A 14,181-nucleotide genomic window follows, 5' to 3' on the forward strand; every position below is an offset into this window, starting at 1 on the left:
TATTTTTGAAAAAATTCAACAAAATGTTGCTGTAATTACCTTAGTGTAGGGAGTTGCTGAGTCAGCAAAAAGTTGTGGAAAGGGGGTGCCAGTTACAAAAGTAATTAGATTAAAAATCTAAAATAGCAAATGAACAAGATTATATTATTGCGATATAATTTTATGCCAAGCTTTTGATGCTGTCAGTACAAAATAGTCCGGATTATAAAAGATATGTTCTGCTAAAGCTGAAATAAAACTTTTTGTGGGGTTTGTAAATTTTAGAGCATTATCTATTGAGTTCTGGTGCCCAATAAAACGTTCCATAGATTTTTGGTGCGTTCGACCGACGTAAATTTTTCTGCAAGAGCAAGGAATGTTTGCTGTGTTATGTATCTCCACTAGCCAAACTGTTATGTGACATATCTTTTCCAGAATTTAGAAAGTTACTCAATGGCCTCATTGATTTAAAACAAGTAGCAATATTATGTTTCAATAAAGTCCGTTCTATTCGTTACGTCTCTCCACCTACCAAACTGTTACTTGAACTATATTTTCCAAAATTTATAAAGTTACTCAATGGCCTGACCGATTTAAAAGAAATTGCAATGTTATGTTTCAATAAAGTCTGTCCAACTTTCTCCCCAAGAATTGGTACATAAGCTGATGAGACACATCAATTTGAAACTGGAGGGTCCAAAACTGAGAGCCTTTGTTTTGATTACCCCTTTCATGCTTATTCTGCCTTTTTTTCATTATTTCATTTATAAATTTTAGAGGATACCCTATACAGAATAAAATATTCCTCAAATCCAATAATTCACTATCAATATACTCCAGGGAACCAATTTTGGAAAACCCTAGCAACAAATGATATGAATGATCTGTTTTTTACTGAAATTGAGCAACACAAACAAAAATTCAAATACCTGTCATTATGAGTTGATTTCTATAAATTGAAAAAAGTAAACCATGCCACAAAAAAAGGAAACAGACCATATACCTGTTTGTCATCTTTCTATTTATTTCTTTGTTTTTTGTCATGGCTGGCCAGTTCACTTTAGATCTCTTATTTGTTTTCTAATGGGTGGGGGGAGGGTTTTTTGTAGGCTATACGTTTTTGTGATCCATGTCCTTAGACTTTATATACTGAGGGGTAATGAATTAAAAAAAAAAGGAAAAAGTGAAGGGGGCAATGTCACTCCAAACTAACAACCTTAATTGGAGGACAATAGTATTGTAAAAAAGGTTTTAAATTTTTGACAAATTGAATAGTTGAAACTATACCTCGAAAATCCTGTTGTGAAACTTCACCAGTTTCAGCTGAAGCCCTTCCGCCTACTCTTAAATGAGGAGGTATATATCTTCCTGGAGGTGGCTGAGAATAACCACCTCTGTTCAAGTCAAGAGTAGCAAACTGAAATTTAAAAGAAGCTTAGTTTGTATTTCCCACTTGTTCTGCACATTAAGTTCAAATTAATATATAGAGCAGCATATATAAACTACACAAGCATAGGACTAAAAAACCTGAATAATACAGAAAGATACTGCAAAACAATTGCCTTTGCAAGATTATTAACAAATCAGGGGGAGGGAATCCACAAGGGCCAGCAACTCAGGTGAAATAAAGGACAGCAAAAAGGATAAAAGGCAGGCTTTTTGTAAGCCAAGAGGTACATAGGCCATATCTTTGACCAGTATCAAATCCATAACGATTTTTCCATTGGAAGAGCTCATTGAGAGCTTCAAGAAACATATACTAGCTTATATATGATGTAAAACCTAAAAAGAGTAGAAATTACTATGACCGCAGAGATGAAACTTAAACCAAACACGAATTAAAATCAACAATAAAGCCAAACTTAAAAATGACCCAACACATTTCATGTTACTCAAAGCTAAGTAGATAGCAAAAATTAAGTTTATTGTAGCAACTATACTGATACAGGGTTGACAGATTATAATACTGACTACAACTATGTAAAAAATGTATGTATCTCATATGCACAGGGAGGATACAGGCTCAGACACCCTAATTAGAGCTATTTACTCCAATTGTGTAGATTGAAAAGTCTTTTGCGGCCTTGATTTCAATTAGGTTGGAAATATCCACCAGCTTCAAGAGTCATATAGCACAACTAGCTTCAGGTTTATAACCAACAAGCTCATAAATCCTCAAATACCAAAAGTGATGAAATAACAAAAGAAACGGAGGGACTGTTATATAGGGGCATAAATCCTACTTATATAAATTGAAAATCCCTGAAAAAAAAACAGATTTGATAGGGACTGTGGGGGGGGGAATGATACAATGGCCTTACTCTGGTCCTTAAATGACAGATTGCAAGTTTTAGCGACTGATTTTAGTGAATTGTGGAATTTCTCCCTTTCTTCAAAAGGGGAGGAGTATTTTCTTTGCTTTAGGTCTTGTATAATAAACATTGGAAACGCTTACAATTCAAATATTGAATCTGCTACTCTAAAGTAAAAAAATTCCAAAGCCATATATTCATCCCAAAGGCATACAATCTAATTCAATAAACATTTGAATTTACAAATGTTATCCTGAAATACCAAACATTTTCATTATCTTTGTATAGAAGAGCATGTTTTCTGTGTGATAAAGTTTGTGGTAATATGAACAAAAGCAAATAACAAAATTGAATAAAAAACTGCAAAGTTTACCATGCAGAAAATGTGTTTCCTAGTGAACAGCCACTACAAAAACATGAAATTTTGAATATCATTTAAAAATTTAATTTTTTGTGGATTATTATTATCCATCAAATATTCAAAAGTGACACATATTCATAATTGAATGGTATCTTTAATGGTTTTCTTAAGACGTGACTACTGTATTTGGAAATTAATTCTTAGACAACACTGCTTTTCCATTAACAGAATTTAATATAGAGAAAAACGGGTTTAATTTCAATATTTAATCAATATTTAATATTTAAATCAAATATTTTTGGAAGATTAGAAATGGTCTAAGTAGACTAGGTCTACTGGGGGTTACCTTAGTTTATTGTCTCCTTTAAATGAGCTTAACTAGTGTTACCAGTGTAAAAGAAAGTGTAATCAATTAAGAAAACTAAGAATTTACAAAAAGCCAATGCCAGGTTTCTCTACCTCAATAGGTAAATTATTCCTATTCCATATTAAATAGCTTAGAAGGAAGACACTGCTTGATGGCTTTTTATGTCCTTTCCAAATTAAAAATTGGTTCTGGGGGGGAAACTCCATTAAGATCCTATAAAAGGGCCCCAACAGGTAAGTAACTTCTGTCACCACACAAGAAAGTGATTATCATTAGAAATGGGTTTAAAAGTGGTCACAACATAGCAAATGTTTATAAATCAATTATTCAAATGCAATATATTCCAAAAACTGAATTTTTACAACCTGATTCAACAAAAACTATTATGAACATTGTCCTAAAATATCAAATGTTTTTTTGGATGTGGCAGAAAAGCAATGTTTTCTGGGTGATAAACTTTCCAGTAGCCAAACATAAAAACGATAAGAAACAAGCAGAAGAAGACAGGGAAAAAATATCAACATGGCTTATCATATTCATTATATATAAATTTTGAATTCATTTTATTCAATCATATCAACTTGTGTAGGCTGTTTTTGCATGTACTTGAATAAGTTTTTATCTTTTTACAAAGATAATTCCATCTTGTTTTTTTCACCCAAGTCTTTTTTTAGTTCATACTAATTTATAATTATTGCTTTATTGAGTCTATATGTAATGTTATTGTTTTCATGTATGTTTTTTTTTGAAATCTAGTCTATGTTAGTTAACATTTAAAACTTTTATGTGTTTATATTTATTCTTATTTTTTCAGGTATGCATTTTTGTTCTTTTATATGACATTAGTTAATACATGTTAATATTTCAGTTTGTACTTACTGCTGTTCTTTTCGTTTATATCATCTTTGTGTTGAGTGGTAGATTTTTAGAATGTTTTTACTCTTGTTTGTTTAAGGTCCCCTAAAAGGCTAAGATGGGAAATTGTCAAGAAAACTAATTTTCTTAAATAGATTACTTTAAAATAAAATATTTAATAATACATTTTTCATTTATTTATGTTGTAATTTTCCTTTTTTTATTCTCAGGGCTAATGGAATACTGCCTACAGCATTAGTGTCTTCACTGTCACATGTCTTCACCAATATAACAATTCAAATTGGAACCCAGAGAAAAAGCTTAGAAAACAATGCAACTCCTCTGTCAGAAAAAGAAAGGGAAGTTTCCTACAAAGCACTTGCACACTCAGCATTACAATGGTCAGATATAATATTATGAGAATTATTACCAAATTATTTTGACTGATTAATTATTTTTGCCAGTTTCACTAATAATTATGCAGAAGAGGGCAGGTTTTCTGCCAAAAGGGCCTGCGAGGAGTGATGCCCCCCTTATACTGCAGGGAATAGGTAACAGAAACCTACACTTCCCTCACTTTATTAGTATCTGAGCACTTTGTATTAGCCTGCTTCCCAATTACCTTCTGATATCATCTTTCCTTCAGCTTTTTTAATGTACTTTTTTGGACTGCCTCTGGGCTATGATTCTTGGATTGCACTTTACTGAAAGACAAACATGAGCAAAAACTTGTTCTGAATTTTGTGTTTAATTTTCTTATATTATTACTAACCAAGAGAGTAAAAAATAGTATTACATTTTAACCTTGGCTGTAAATTTCTTTATAAATGATACAATTTTATCAGCAAAGAGTTTTCTTTACTCTGAACTTAATACACAAGGACAAGTCATTGGTCAAAAACAACAAAAATACTATTCAGTCCATGTCACTTGCATGATTATGAGGAGCTCCAGAGAACATATTTTATCATGCATTTGGTGTGTGATACCTGTTGAGAACACCCATATCTACAGTGTTGAAGCTAATATAGGGACAAAAATTTCAAATGCAATAGACAGGTTTAAGTTTGTACCTTGGCCTATTTATTCTGGTTTAATAAGCTTATCTGCGTCATGATTGTTTCCTCAGCTACAACTAAATCTCTACCAGACTGTCTAGCAATGGCCAACGCTAATAATAATAACAATGGTAACTTAGATGAGTATGAAATTAAAAGAGAATATTTTAATAAAATTATGAATAATCTGGTAGGTCAAGGGCTTAATAAAAATTATTTAGAAAATTTTGATAAAAAAAAGTTATTGTTAGCAAGTTTGTGGAGGATGTGGGATTTCTGGATTCCCAGTCCCTTGATATCACTGACAAAGTGAGACTTGTTTGCTGAAGTGATTGCAAAGTGAAAAGTGACTTGCTGAATAATAAAGATCCTAAAAAAAACAATTTTGGGGGATTTACTTAGATGCCACTATAAAGAAAACTTGAAAAAGACGCAACATTGAGGAAATCAAAGACTAGTTTGATATGGATTCTGAAAAAAAAAAACAAGATGATGATGCAGGTTCTAGCATTACAAACACCATGATTTTCCATTATGATTTCAATAGAAAAATCATACTAATATACCCCAACACTGTCCAACACTAGCAATTCGATTGACCAACATTATCTCTGGTTTGTCAACAAACATTAATGTAGACAGGAAAATGGTTCCCTGACATATTGTTGAACAACATGGTTTTGGAGCCCTGAAGTTTTTGACTTTAGATCAAAAACTAAATCAGCTTGCCCAGCAAGTGTTCTTTAGGTAATCAACATATCTTTGAATATGCACTATTTCTTGATGCATTACATTGGTATTGGAACATTTTAAAAACAATAATGTCAGCTTTCAGTGATGCCAGACTAAGAGATCATTTTGTTGCTTTGGGATATTTCAACAAAACAGAGTACAAATTCCTTCAGGAAGTCAAAGTTGTGTAAAGAACACACTATTACCTAGGAGAACTTTGGTTGCATTAAAAATAGAGCTTCTTCATTTGTTTATTTTCAACCTAACCTGGCAAAAGTGATTTTCATATGCATCTGAGAAACCCAGAGGCTTCTCACTACAACTTTGAAAGATGGCATTGAAGCTAGCTGCTATGACTCCTTGGGATGCAACAAGGACTGAAAACTGGCATTTACATATGGCTTCAATGGAGTATTTAGAAGAAGGAAATTTTGGGTTTGTTTCAAAACTTTTTAGCTTTAAACACCACAAATACCAAGAGTCGGTTATTGAGAAGCTTGGAGACACATCAAGCTATTCCATTCCATTCAAGAAGAGTGCAGAAGAGGTATCTGTTTTGGAAGTAGATCCAGTGAAGATAGAAGTAGTGTCTGTTGGATATCTGCTAGAACTATTAAACAAGGAGATGAAGCAAAATACTATTCTTCATTTCTCTAACAAAAGAAGCCTTATTAAGATGCTTAGGATTTATATCAACAGCATATCAGACTACTCATATTCCTGACTACAAGAATTTAAAAACATTTTTAGGTATGTTAAAAGGAAACATAAAATACTTCTAAACAAAAATATGGACATCCATCCCTACTTTTGGTTTACTTCTGAAGTTCTCAGCCTGCTATTTCTTAAGGCAGAAGAAATAGAACATTTTGAACAAACTATATGCTCCAAGGTTATTCACCAAAATACACATGGAAGGATTTCCTTGTTGAAAAAAAGATTACTTCCAAAAAACCACTTGGTTAATCATGTTTTACCAGTCAAGCTTCAAGACAATTTATTAAATTCTTGAAAGTCACATACAAAAAGTCTAACTGGTTGTAGTAACAAGGAAAAGCAAGAGTAAAATAGAATTTTGGTGGGAAAAGGACTCAGTAGTAATTCATGTTATCCAAGTGATATCCCCCTTGCCTTTACAAATAAAAAAATGAACTGCTAATAAGGAAAAATTATGTCTGTCCAGAAATTTTGATTTCCAAGTGGAAGTGCAATACCTATGGAATACAACTGGAAGTTATAGTTTTTGATGCATCTTAGACTGAAAATGTAGCATGACATAGGAATCAACTTTAGTTTTTGGATAGCCTGTTTTCCCAAAACAACTTAACACTCTTTTAATATACAAGGTTTCATAAAGGCACCTTCTATTGTACATGACTTTTTATTCTGTGCATTTAAGAGTGCTATCAAATAGGAAGCAATTATAAGGGACTTATCTTCAGCATCCATATTTTTATGACCCCTTTTTCATACATTCATGTGCTCTTTGAAAATATTCAAGAGGTTTGTCAACCAAATTTGATTACAAGTGAATTTTAAGTAGGCCATTTACTGTTTCACTGTTTCATGATAAATAATGCAAAGAAGCCTGAATTAGGTTCAGCTACAAGGCTCTTCAATAGATCCAAATTTAAGGTAGACTGAATCATAGTCTCTTGATATTTTCTGTTTTTCTTTTTACCTCCTTTTTGAATGTTCTTTGTAATGTTGTCTGACAAGGACTGTGGCTAGGTAAGTCTAATTCACTCCTCAGTTGACTATTAGGCCAATTGTTTTATCCGTACTTTTACCAAAAAGTACAAAATATTCACTTGCCTTTTCTTACTCATTATGGACCCTTGCCTTTTCTTACTCAACACTTTCAGGAAAGTCTATTAATTAAATAATTTGTTTGCTGTGTACTTCACATGTTTCAACTTTGAGAACATGCTCACATAAGTATTAGTTTACTTTCAAAATTTCACTCCTCCAAATTTACCCTTTTTTTCTTTGTTTTACAATTTTCTCAACTAAAGAATTGTGTAATTTAGCTCCTTTTCTATTATTTTTGTATAAGGAAGGCAACTGGTTATTTTTTGCTAAATTTTTCTGTTGACTACTCTTACATTACAGCAAAGTTTATTTCACAGAAAAGCCACCCATAGAAACAAACATCATGAAAGAAACATTTGGTTAGTAAATTCAGATGGTATGTTTATATCAATCAAGAATCAATGGACAAGGTAACAGATTAAAAGTAAAATTCTAGTTAATTGACTTCTTGTTATCTCAGAAAAGGTTTAGGTTAGGAAAATGAAACTTTCAGGGGTGGGTCTACAGGCTAAAGTGTGTCCTGGGAAGGTATTTTAAAGTACCCATCTCCACTCCTTCTCCCTCTAGAGGTTCCTGACCTTTGATGACCTTTAAAAATATGTGTGTTATGAAAGTGAAACCTTGCAAATACATCTTCTGCTTAATTGAAGTACAACAAAATTGTTTTCAGCTTCATAACTTTGCTCAATTCCATTTTACAAGGTTTTAAAGATATGCAAATACATTTCCTAAATTCTGAAAAACATTGATATGGCTCAAAATTCTACTCAAATAACAGGAATTACATTTTCAGAACTAAAAGCAGAGAAAAAGCAACTGGTAACTGAAAATTAATGTAAAATGTTGTTTTGTCAAAATTCCAATAGGTATAAACCTGTCATTTAGACAAATCTCATGGCCCTCTAGAGGGAGAAGGAGTGGAGGGGGTACTTTAAAATACCTTCCTGGGACACACTTTAGCCTGTAGACCCATCCCTGAAAGTTTCATTTTCCTAACCTTAACCTTTTCTGATAACAAGAAGTCAATTAACTAGAATTATACCAAAAAATACCCTATAATATTCACAGTAGCCTATATTAATGTTGTAAACTTGAAAATTTCTTTGGCAAAATCCAGCACAGTCTACACACCTCAACTTTGAGAAAAATATAGCCTAGAACCTTTCCCTGAATTCTGAAGCTTAGTAACACAATTAAAGACACCAACCTGCTGCTCTAGACCATGACCATTTTGAATAGATGCATTGCTCATAATATAAATTCCTTGTTGGAACTGATATCTAATGGATTTATTTGTTTACTAAAAGTAGAATTGATTCCCTAAACGAAAGATTTAGAAAGAGCTTTGTTCGATTTAGCAGTTGCGGTCGACGCCCGGTTGCAAAAATGGCGTCAGTGTCGAGGATTGTTTTATTTGTTTTTTTTTCTGTCGACAGGAAGAACCCGGAATCAAACTTTTTGTGGTAATGAACTGTAGTAAAGAGCGAGCCGGCTCAATAATAACGGAAACTTTAAAAAACGGAATTCTGATACCAATAAATACATCAAAAGAATTGTACTTTTATGCTGATTTTAAATATGTAAGTTTCATCAAGTTTAATCTTACACATCAAAAGTTACAAGCCTGAGAAAATTTGCCTTATTTCAGAAAATAGAAGGAAGTACCCCCTAGAAGACAATGAATCTTAACAAAAATCACACCATCAGATTCAGCGTATCAGATAACTCTTTTGTAGAAGTTTCAAGCTCCTATCTACAAGAATGTGGAATTTTGTGTTTTTTGCCTTAAGACAGATCAAGGATGCGTGTTTATTTTTTTTTCCGAAGGTGATTGTATCAATCAGTGGCTTTAGAATGTCGCGAAAGGTCCCGTTCTAATGAAAATTAAAATTTCTAGTGTCCTTTTTAAATGACCAAAAAATTGGAGGGCACCTAGGCCCCCTCCCACGCTCATTTATTTCCCAAAGTCATCAAAATTTTGAGATGGCCATTTTTTCAACATAGTCAAAAAATTAAATAACTATGTCTTTGGGGACGACATATTCCCCCACAGTCCCCAGGCAAGGGGCTGCAAGTTACATTTACATATAGTAATTGTTATTGCGAAGTTTGCAATCGTTTTCGGGGGACCTTTTAGCGGGACATCCCCAAGACATAATTACTGGACCTTTCAACAATGGTGAACAAAAAGTTTCTTTAAATTTTATTGGATGTGTGTTGGAGAATGATAGGTTTTTGAGGGAGGAGCTGGTTACCCTCCTTTCACATTTGACTCCTAAAAAGGCCCCTGGGATCCACGATGCTGTGTCCACCCTGAGGGCATTGTTATATGCTCTTTGTATTATTGCTAAAAGAATGACTTCATAATTTCGATCGGATGCGTTTGGGAAAAGAGGATGTTAGGGAGGGGGACTAGTTGCCCTTCATTGATTTTGACTCTTTAAAGTGAACTAAAACTTTAATTTTCCAATCAAATAAGCCTCTTTTAAAGTTTCTCCGACAAATCTTTTTATATGAATTGCCCAGGTCTAATAAAAATGTCTATAATACAATTTTGACCGAGTGTGTTGGTGAAAAGAGGTCAGGGAGGAGATTAGTTGCCCTCCATCACTTTTGGTTTCGAATAGGGAACTAGAGCTATGCCCTTCCAATAAAATAAGCCCCCTCTAAAGTTCACACCAGCACTTCTTCTATAAAACTTTGTGTGCCCTATGGGCATAGCTTACAACCTTTGTTCAGAGACTCTGGAGGGTTATGTCAACCCCAAAATCCTTCTTATGTGATCTTCGGAATATTTTTTGAATAAATGGCTATCTGGAAATTTCTATTATATGCATTTGAGGAAAATACGATATGTGTGTGTTTATGTGGGGGGAGGGGTAGCTACTCTCAGATCCCTTTGAGTCTTAAAAATCGAACTAGAATTTCTTATTTCCAACCCAATGGGCTTCATCCGAGGCCTAAACGACCACCCTTTCTATTAAACCTTATATGCCCCCAGGACATAATTAACAACTTTTGCCCTGAGGGCTGTGTAGTTTTCGGACCTTTTAATCACGCTGAACAAAATAACTATCTAAAAATTTTGATTGGATGTGTTTGCAGAAATTATGGGCATGGGGGGCTGCTTAGCCTCTAATCAATCCCGATTATTAAAAGGGCACTCTCCCTTTCAATTTGCAGTTGAATTCACCCTTTTCTAAGTATATACGACAATTCTTTCTGTATGAAGTGCCCTGGTCTAAAAAGAAAAAATGCATTGTGCCAACTTGGCGTTTTACTTAGGCAGCGCTATTGCGCTTGTTATAAATTACAAACATATTGTCCTCGAAGTTTGTTTTTTTTCGTTTTCTTGAAGGGAGTTTGAGGTGTAAACAATCATTTGCTCAGCAGTATTAGAATATATTGGTACTAAATCTTTACTCTGTACAAAATAAAAAAAGTAAAGATTAGTCTGAATCCCCTCCTCTCAAAAAGAGAAAAAACTCAAAGAGGGCATGGAAGAAGAGCCCCAATGGGTATCAATCTTGAAAGAAGCCTTATCCATACAATAGAAATGGTAACAAATCAATTAAATAATTGTTGATAATGCTAACTTTAATGAAATAATGCATATTGCATCCTTCTTGGCATGGATAAGTACTGATATACCTCCAATTTTTATTTTTCAGCAGTAACTAAAGGAATGGATTACATGGACATTTCAAATATAAATAGAAGGGTTGTAAGTTATGCCCTTGGAGCATCCAGATATTTATAGAAATCGTTGTCGTAGAAACTTCAATTCGAAAATGAGAGGACTAATGCTCTTTTTATTTGTCGCGGAGCGCAAATGTCTCCCCCACGCGTATCATTTCCACAAACACTTCCAATCAATTTTGTTCAATGTAATTGAAAGGTTAAGAAATTATGTCTTTGAAGTGCTATTTATTCTAATTAAACGGCCTATGTGATTCACGGTCATTCCTAAAAAACTGGAGCAAAAATTTGAACTTTAGCGTAAAGAGCGAGGTATTGACGAGGGGGTGAAACCCTCATATTTCGTATATGAGGAAGTTTTCCCCCTCGGCAATACCTCGCTCTTTACGCTAAAGTTCGAATTTTGTAAAATAATTACCGACATAAGCAATAATTTGTTTGTGTTATTTTCCGGCTAATCTTAGCATTCAATTTTACCTTAAGCAGCTTCATAACTATGATTTTTATGTGATAATAAGTCAAAGATATGGTATGTGTTCGGCTTCTGGTTGTCATTAAATAAAAAAACAATTTTTTTCCAACTGAAAGTAACGAATAACCTTACAACTTAAAACGAGCATAAATTATTACGTATATCTTTTAAAAATCTTTTTTCAGTCATTTGAAAATTGCTCATCTTGTGACCCTCATCTTCAAAAGATAGTATCTACCTCTTTGGCCGCTTTGTTACTATGCCTTACAAAATTAGTTCCGCAAATATCGCTAATTTAAGTTACGTGGGAATATCTTTCAATGGAGAAATTTCTCGTGGGGGAAGGGAACTTCTCATGGAGAGGGAGCTGGATTCCTTAAAATATTCAACAAATAATCAGCATTTAAATAAAAAACAAGTTTTTTCAATTGAAAATAAGAAGCAACATTAAAACTTAAAACGAACAGAAAATATTGCGAATATGAGATGTCTTGCCTGTCCTCAATAGCTCGCTCTTACGCTAAACTTTATTTTTTTACTTTTAAAAGAGGCTATTATTCTAATTAAATGCCCTTTGTGATTCAGGAGTCATTCTTAAACAACTGAAACAAAAGTCAAACTTAGGTTATTATTAGTTTAAAAAAGTAAAATTAAAATACAAATTTCGTTTTAATTATTCATGTACGGTGAGCCAAATTCAAAACCTGCATTAACTCAAAAACGTTCAGAAATCAAATAAAAAACAAGTTTTTTTTAACTGAAAGTAAGGAGCGACATTAAAACTTGAAACGATCAGAAATCATTCTGTATATGAAAGGGGCTGTCCTTTCGTCGATGCCCCACTCTTTTTACTAATTTTTTTTTATTGTTTTAAAAAGTAGAGTTGTGACAAAGAGTAAAATTTAGCGTATAGAGCGGGGCGTTGAGGAGGGGACAGTCCCTTTAATATACAGAATAACTTCTTTTCGTTTTAAGTTTTTAATTTCGCATCTTACTTTCAGTTTAAAAAAACTTTTTTTTATTTAATTAAAAATAGGACCAGAATTGAAATTCAAGGTTGACAACCTGATTGTTGAACAATGAACTTTCATAGTTGCTCAGTAGCTACTGGCTTGAAAAACAGTGGATTTTATGTCTATTTTACTCAACAATTACATAAGACTATACATTTCTTGTAGATAAAATGTTTACGTCTGTTGATAAAATCAGGGAACATCAGCAAAAGTTTTTTTTTTTAACGTGTATTTGTATACAACATGCACATAATTACTGGTTATATTCTTTTCAATGGGTTCGCTTGCCTAAGCAGAATCTTTTCCTGCATTTCTTTTTTGCTTTTTAGCAATATCTTTTATTTTCTTCAATCTATAGCGGGACTTAATCGTACAAAAAAAGAAAAAGAAAAACAAGCGTCCTTCATTATCCACTTACTAAATAGTTTTCTTATACCCCTATTATAATTTTTTTCCTGTTTCTGTTTTCTTCTATGTTATTTGTTTTTACGTTCTTAATTACTTTTGTCTATTTGTAATTTAACTCAAAAACACAATTTGGTAACAATTCAATAGCCCTGAGCTTACTATTGTATTTTAATATTGCTATTATTTATCTTATCTTAAAACATAGAGCCAAATAAAAACAAACATTTTATTCGCAAATTCACATAATAAACTAAATGCAACAACTTTAACTTTATTTCACTCATTAAAAAATTCGATCTTGGATTAAAGATATTATTAGCCATAATTGGTTCATAGGAAACTAGAAGTACTACCGCACGAAAATCTTTCCAGTCAGATCTAGAGTAACCACGAACCTTCAAGTTAAATGACGAAGTTACCCGAGAGACAAAAAGACGATTTAGAAAAAAAAAACACAAAAGAAACATCAGATTACAACAAAATCCCATCATCGTCGTCTTCTTCTAGATCAACACAGCTCATTTCAGCTAGTACATAGGAGCTTGATCTATGATCTTCAATAATATAAAAATCTATGATGCAACCGTCACCAAGTCTTACACCACATTTTTCAATCTCTTTGACTTCTAAAAATAGAAAACAAATAATTTAAATGGTAACACTCTGAATGCTAAAGTATTAAATTGAAGCTTGTTTTCGGATTACAAAACTCATCGGGCAAACTTACTAAATCTTTGGCAGTAAAAAATCAAGAGAAAGTTTATGAAAAAAAGAAAGGAAAAGAACAAAAACTGACCACTGGCAGTGTGAAACAAACCAGGTCCTACACAGCTCAAACTGCTGACTTCAATAAATCAAAATTGCAGAGTATAGCTTATGGGTTTTAGTTAGTTACGGTTTGAGCAAAAACACAGGTCAAAACCATGAAAACTACATAGTAAATTAAACAATTTTGTCCTTTAAAGTCAATTTAATCTTCATCGTGAGGTACTAAATCTGGCTATTCTATGAACATAATCGTTCGACTTCACCCACTTCAATTGAATTCAAAACATGGAGTTTCGATAAACTATTAAAATATGCATATTTCAAATGAATCTGATTTTGATTTTA

At 32.9% G+C, this 14,181-nt stretch overlaps 2 protein-coding genes across 3 annotated transcripts in view; both read right to left on the minus strand.

Moving 5' to 3' along the window:
- The window catches only part of LOC136040738 (ATP-dependent RNA helicase DDX3X-like), a 60,295-nt gene extending 51,422 nt beyond the window's left edge, over nt 1–8,873 (minus strand). Inside the window, exons 1-2 of the mRNA XM_065725045.1 lie at nt 8,684–8,873; nt 1,267–1,396 (exon numbers count right to left, since the gene is read on the minus strand). Of these exons, the coding sequence (XP_065581117.1) occupies nt 1,267–1,396; nt 8,684–8,728 (175 nt within the window). The 5' untranslated portion in view covers nt 8,729–8,873. The remainder of the gene's footprint in view (nt 1–1,266; nt 1,397–8,683) is intronic.
- Nucleotides 8,874–13,280: 4,407 nt separating this feature from the next.
- The window catches only part of LOC136040896 (uncharacterized), a 75,648-nt gene continuing 74,747 nt past the window's right edge, over nt 13,281–14,181 (minus strand). For both annotated transcript variants that reach the window (XM_065725311.1, XM_065725310.1), the window contains one exon: nt 13,281–13,694. In XM_065725311.1, the coding sequence (XP_065581383.1) occupies nt 13,540–13,694 (155 nt within the window). In that variant the 3' untranslated portion in view covers nt 13,281–13,539. The remainder of the gene's footprint in view (nt 13,695–14,181) is intronic.

The sequence above is a fragment of the Artemia franciscana genome, chromosome 21, assembly GCF_032884065.1.
Source record: "Artemia franciscana chromosome 21, ASM3288406v1, whole genome shotgun sequence".
NCBI classification, from domain to species: Eukaryota; Metazoa; Arthropoda; class Branchiopoda; order Anostraca; family Artemiidae; genus Artemia; species Artemia franciscana.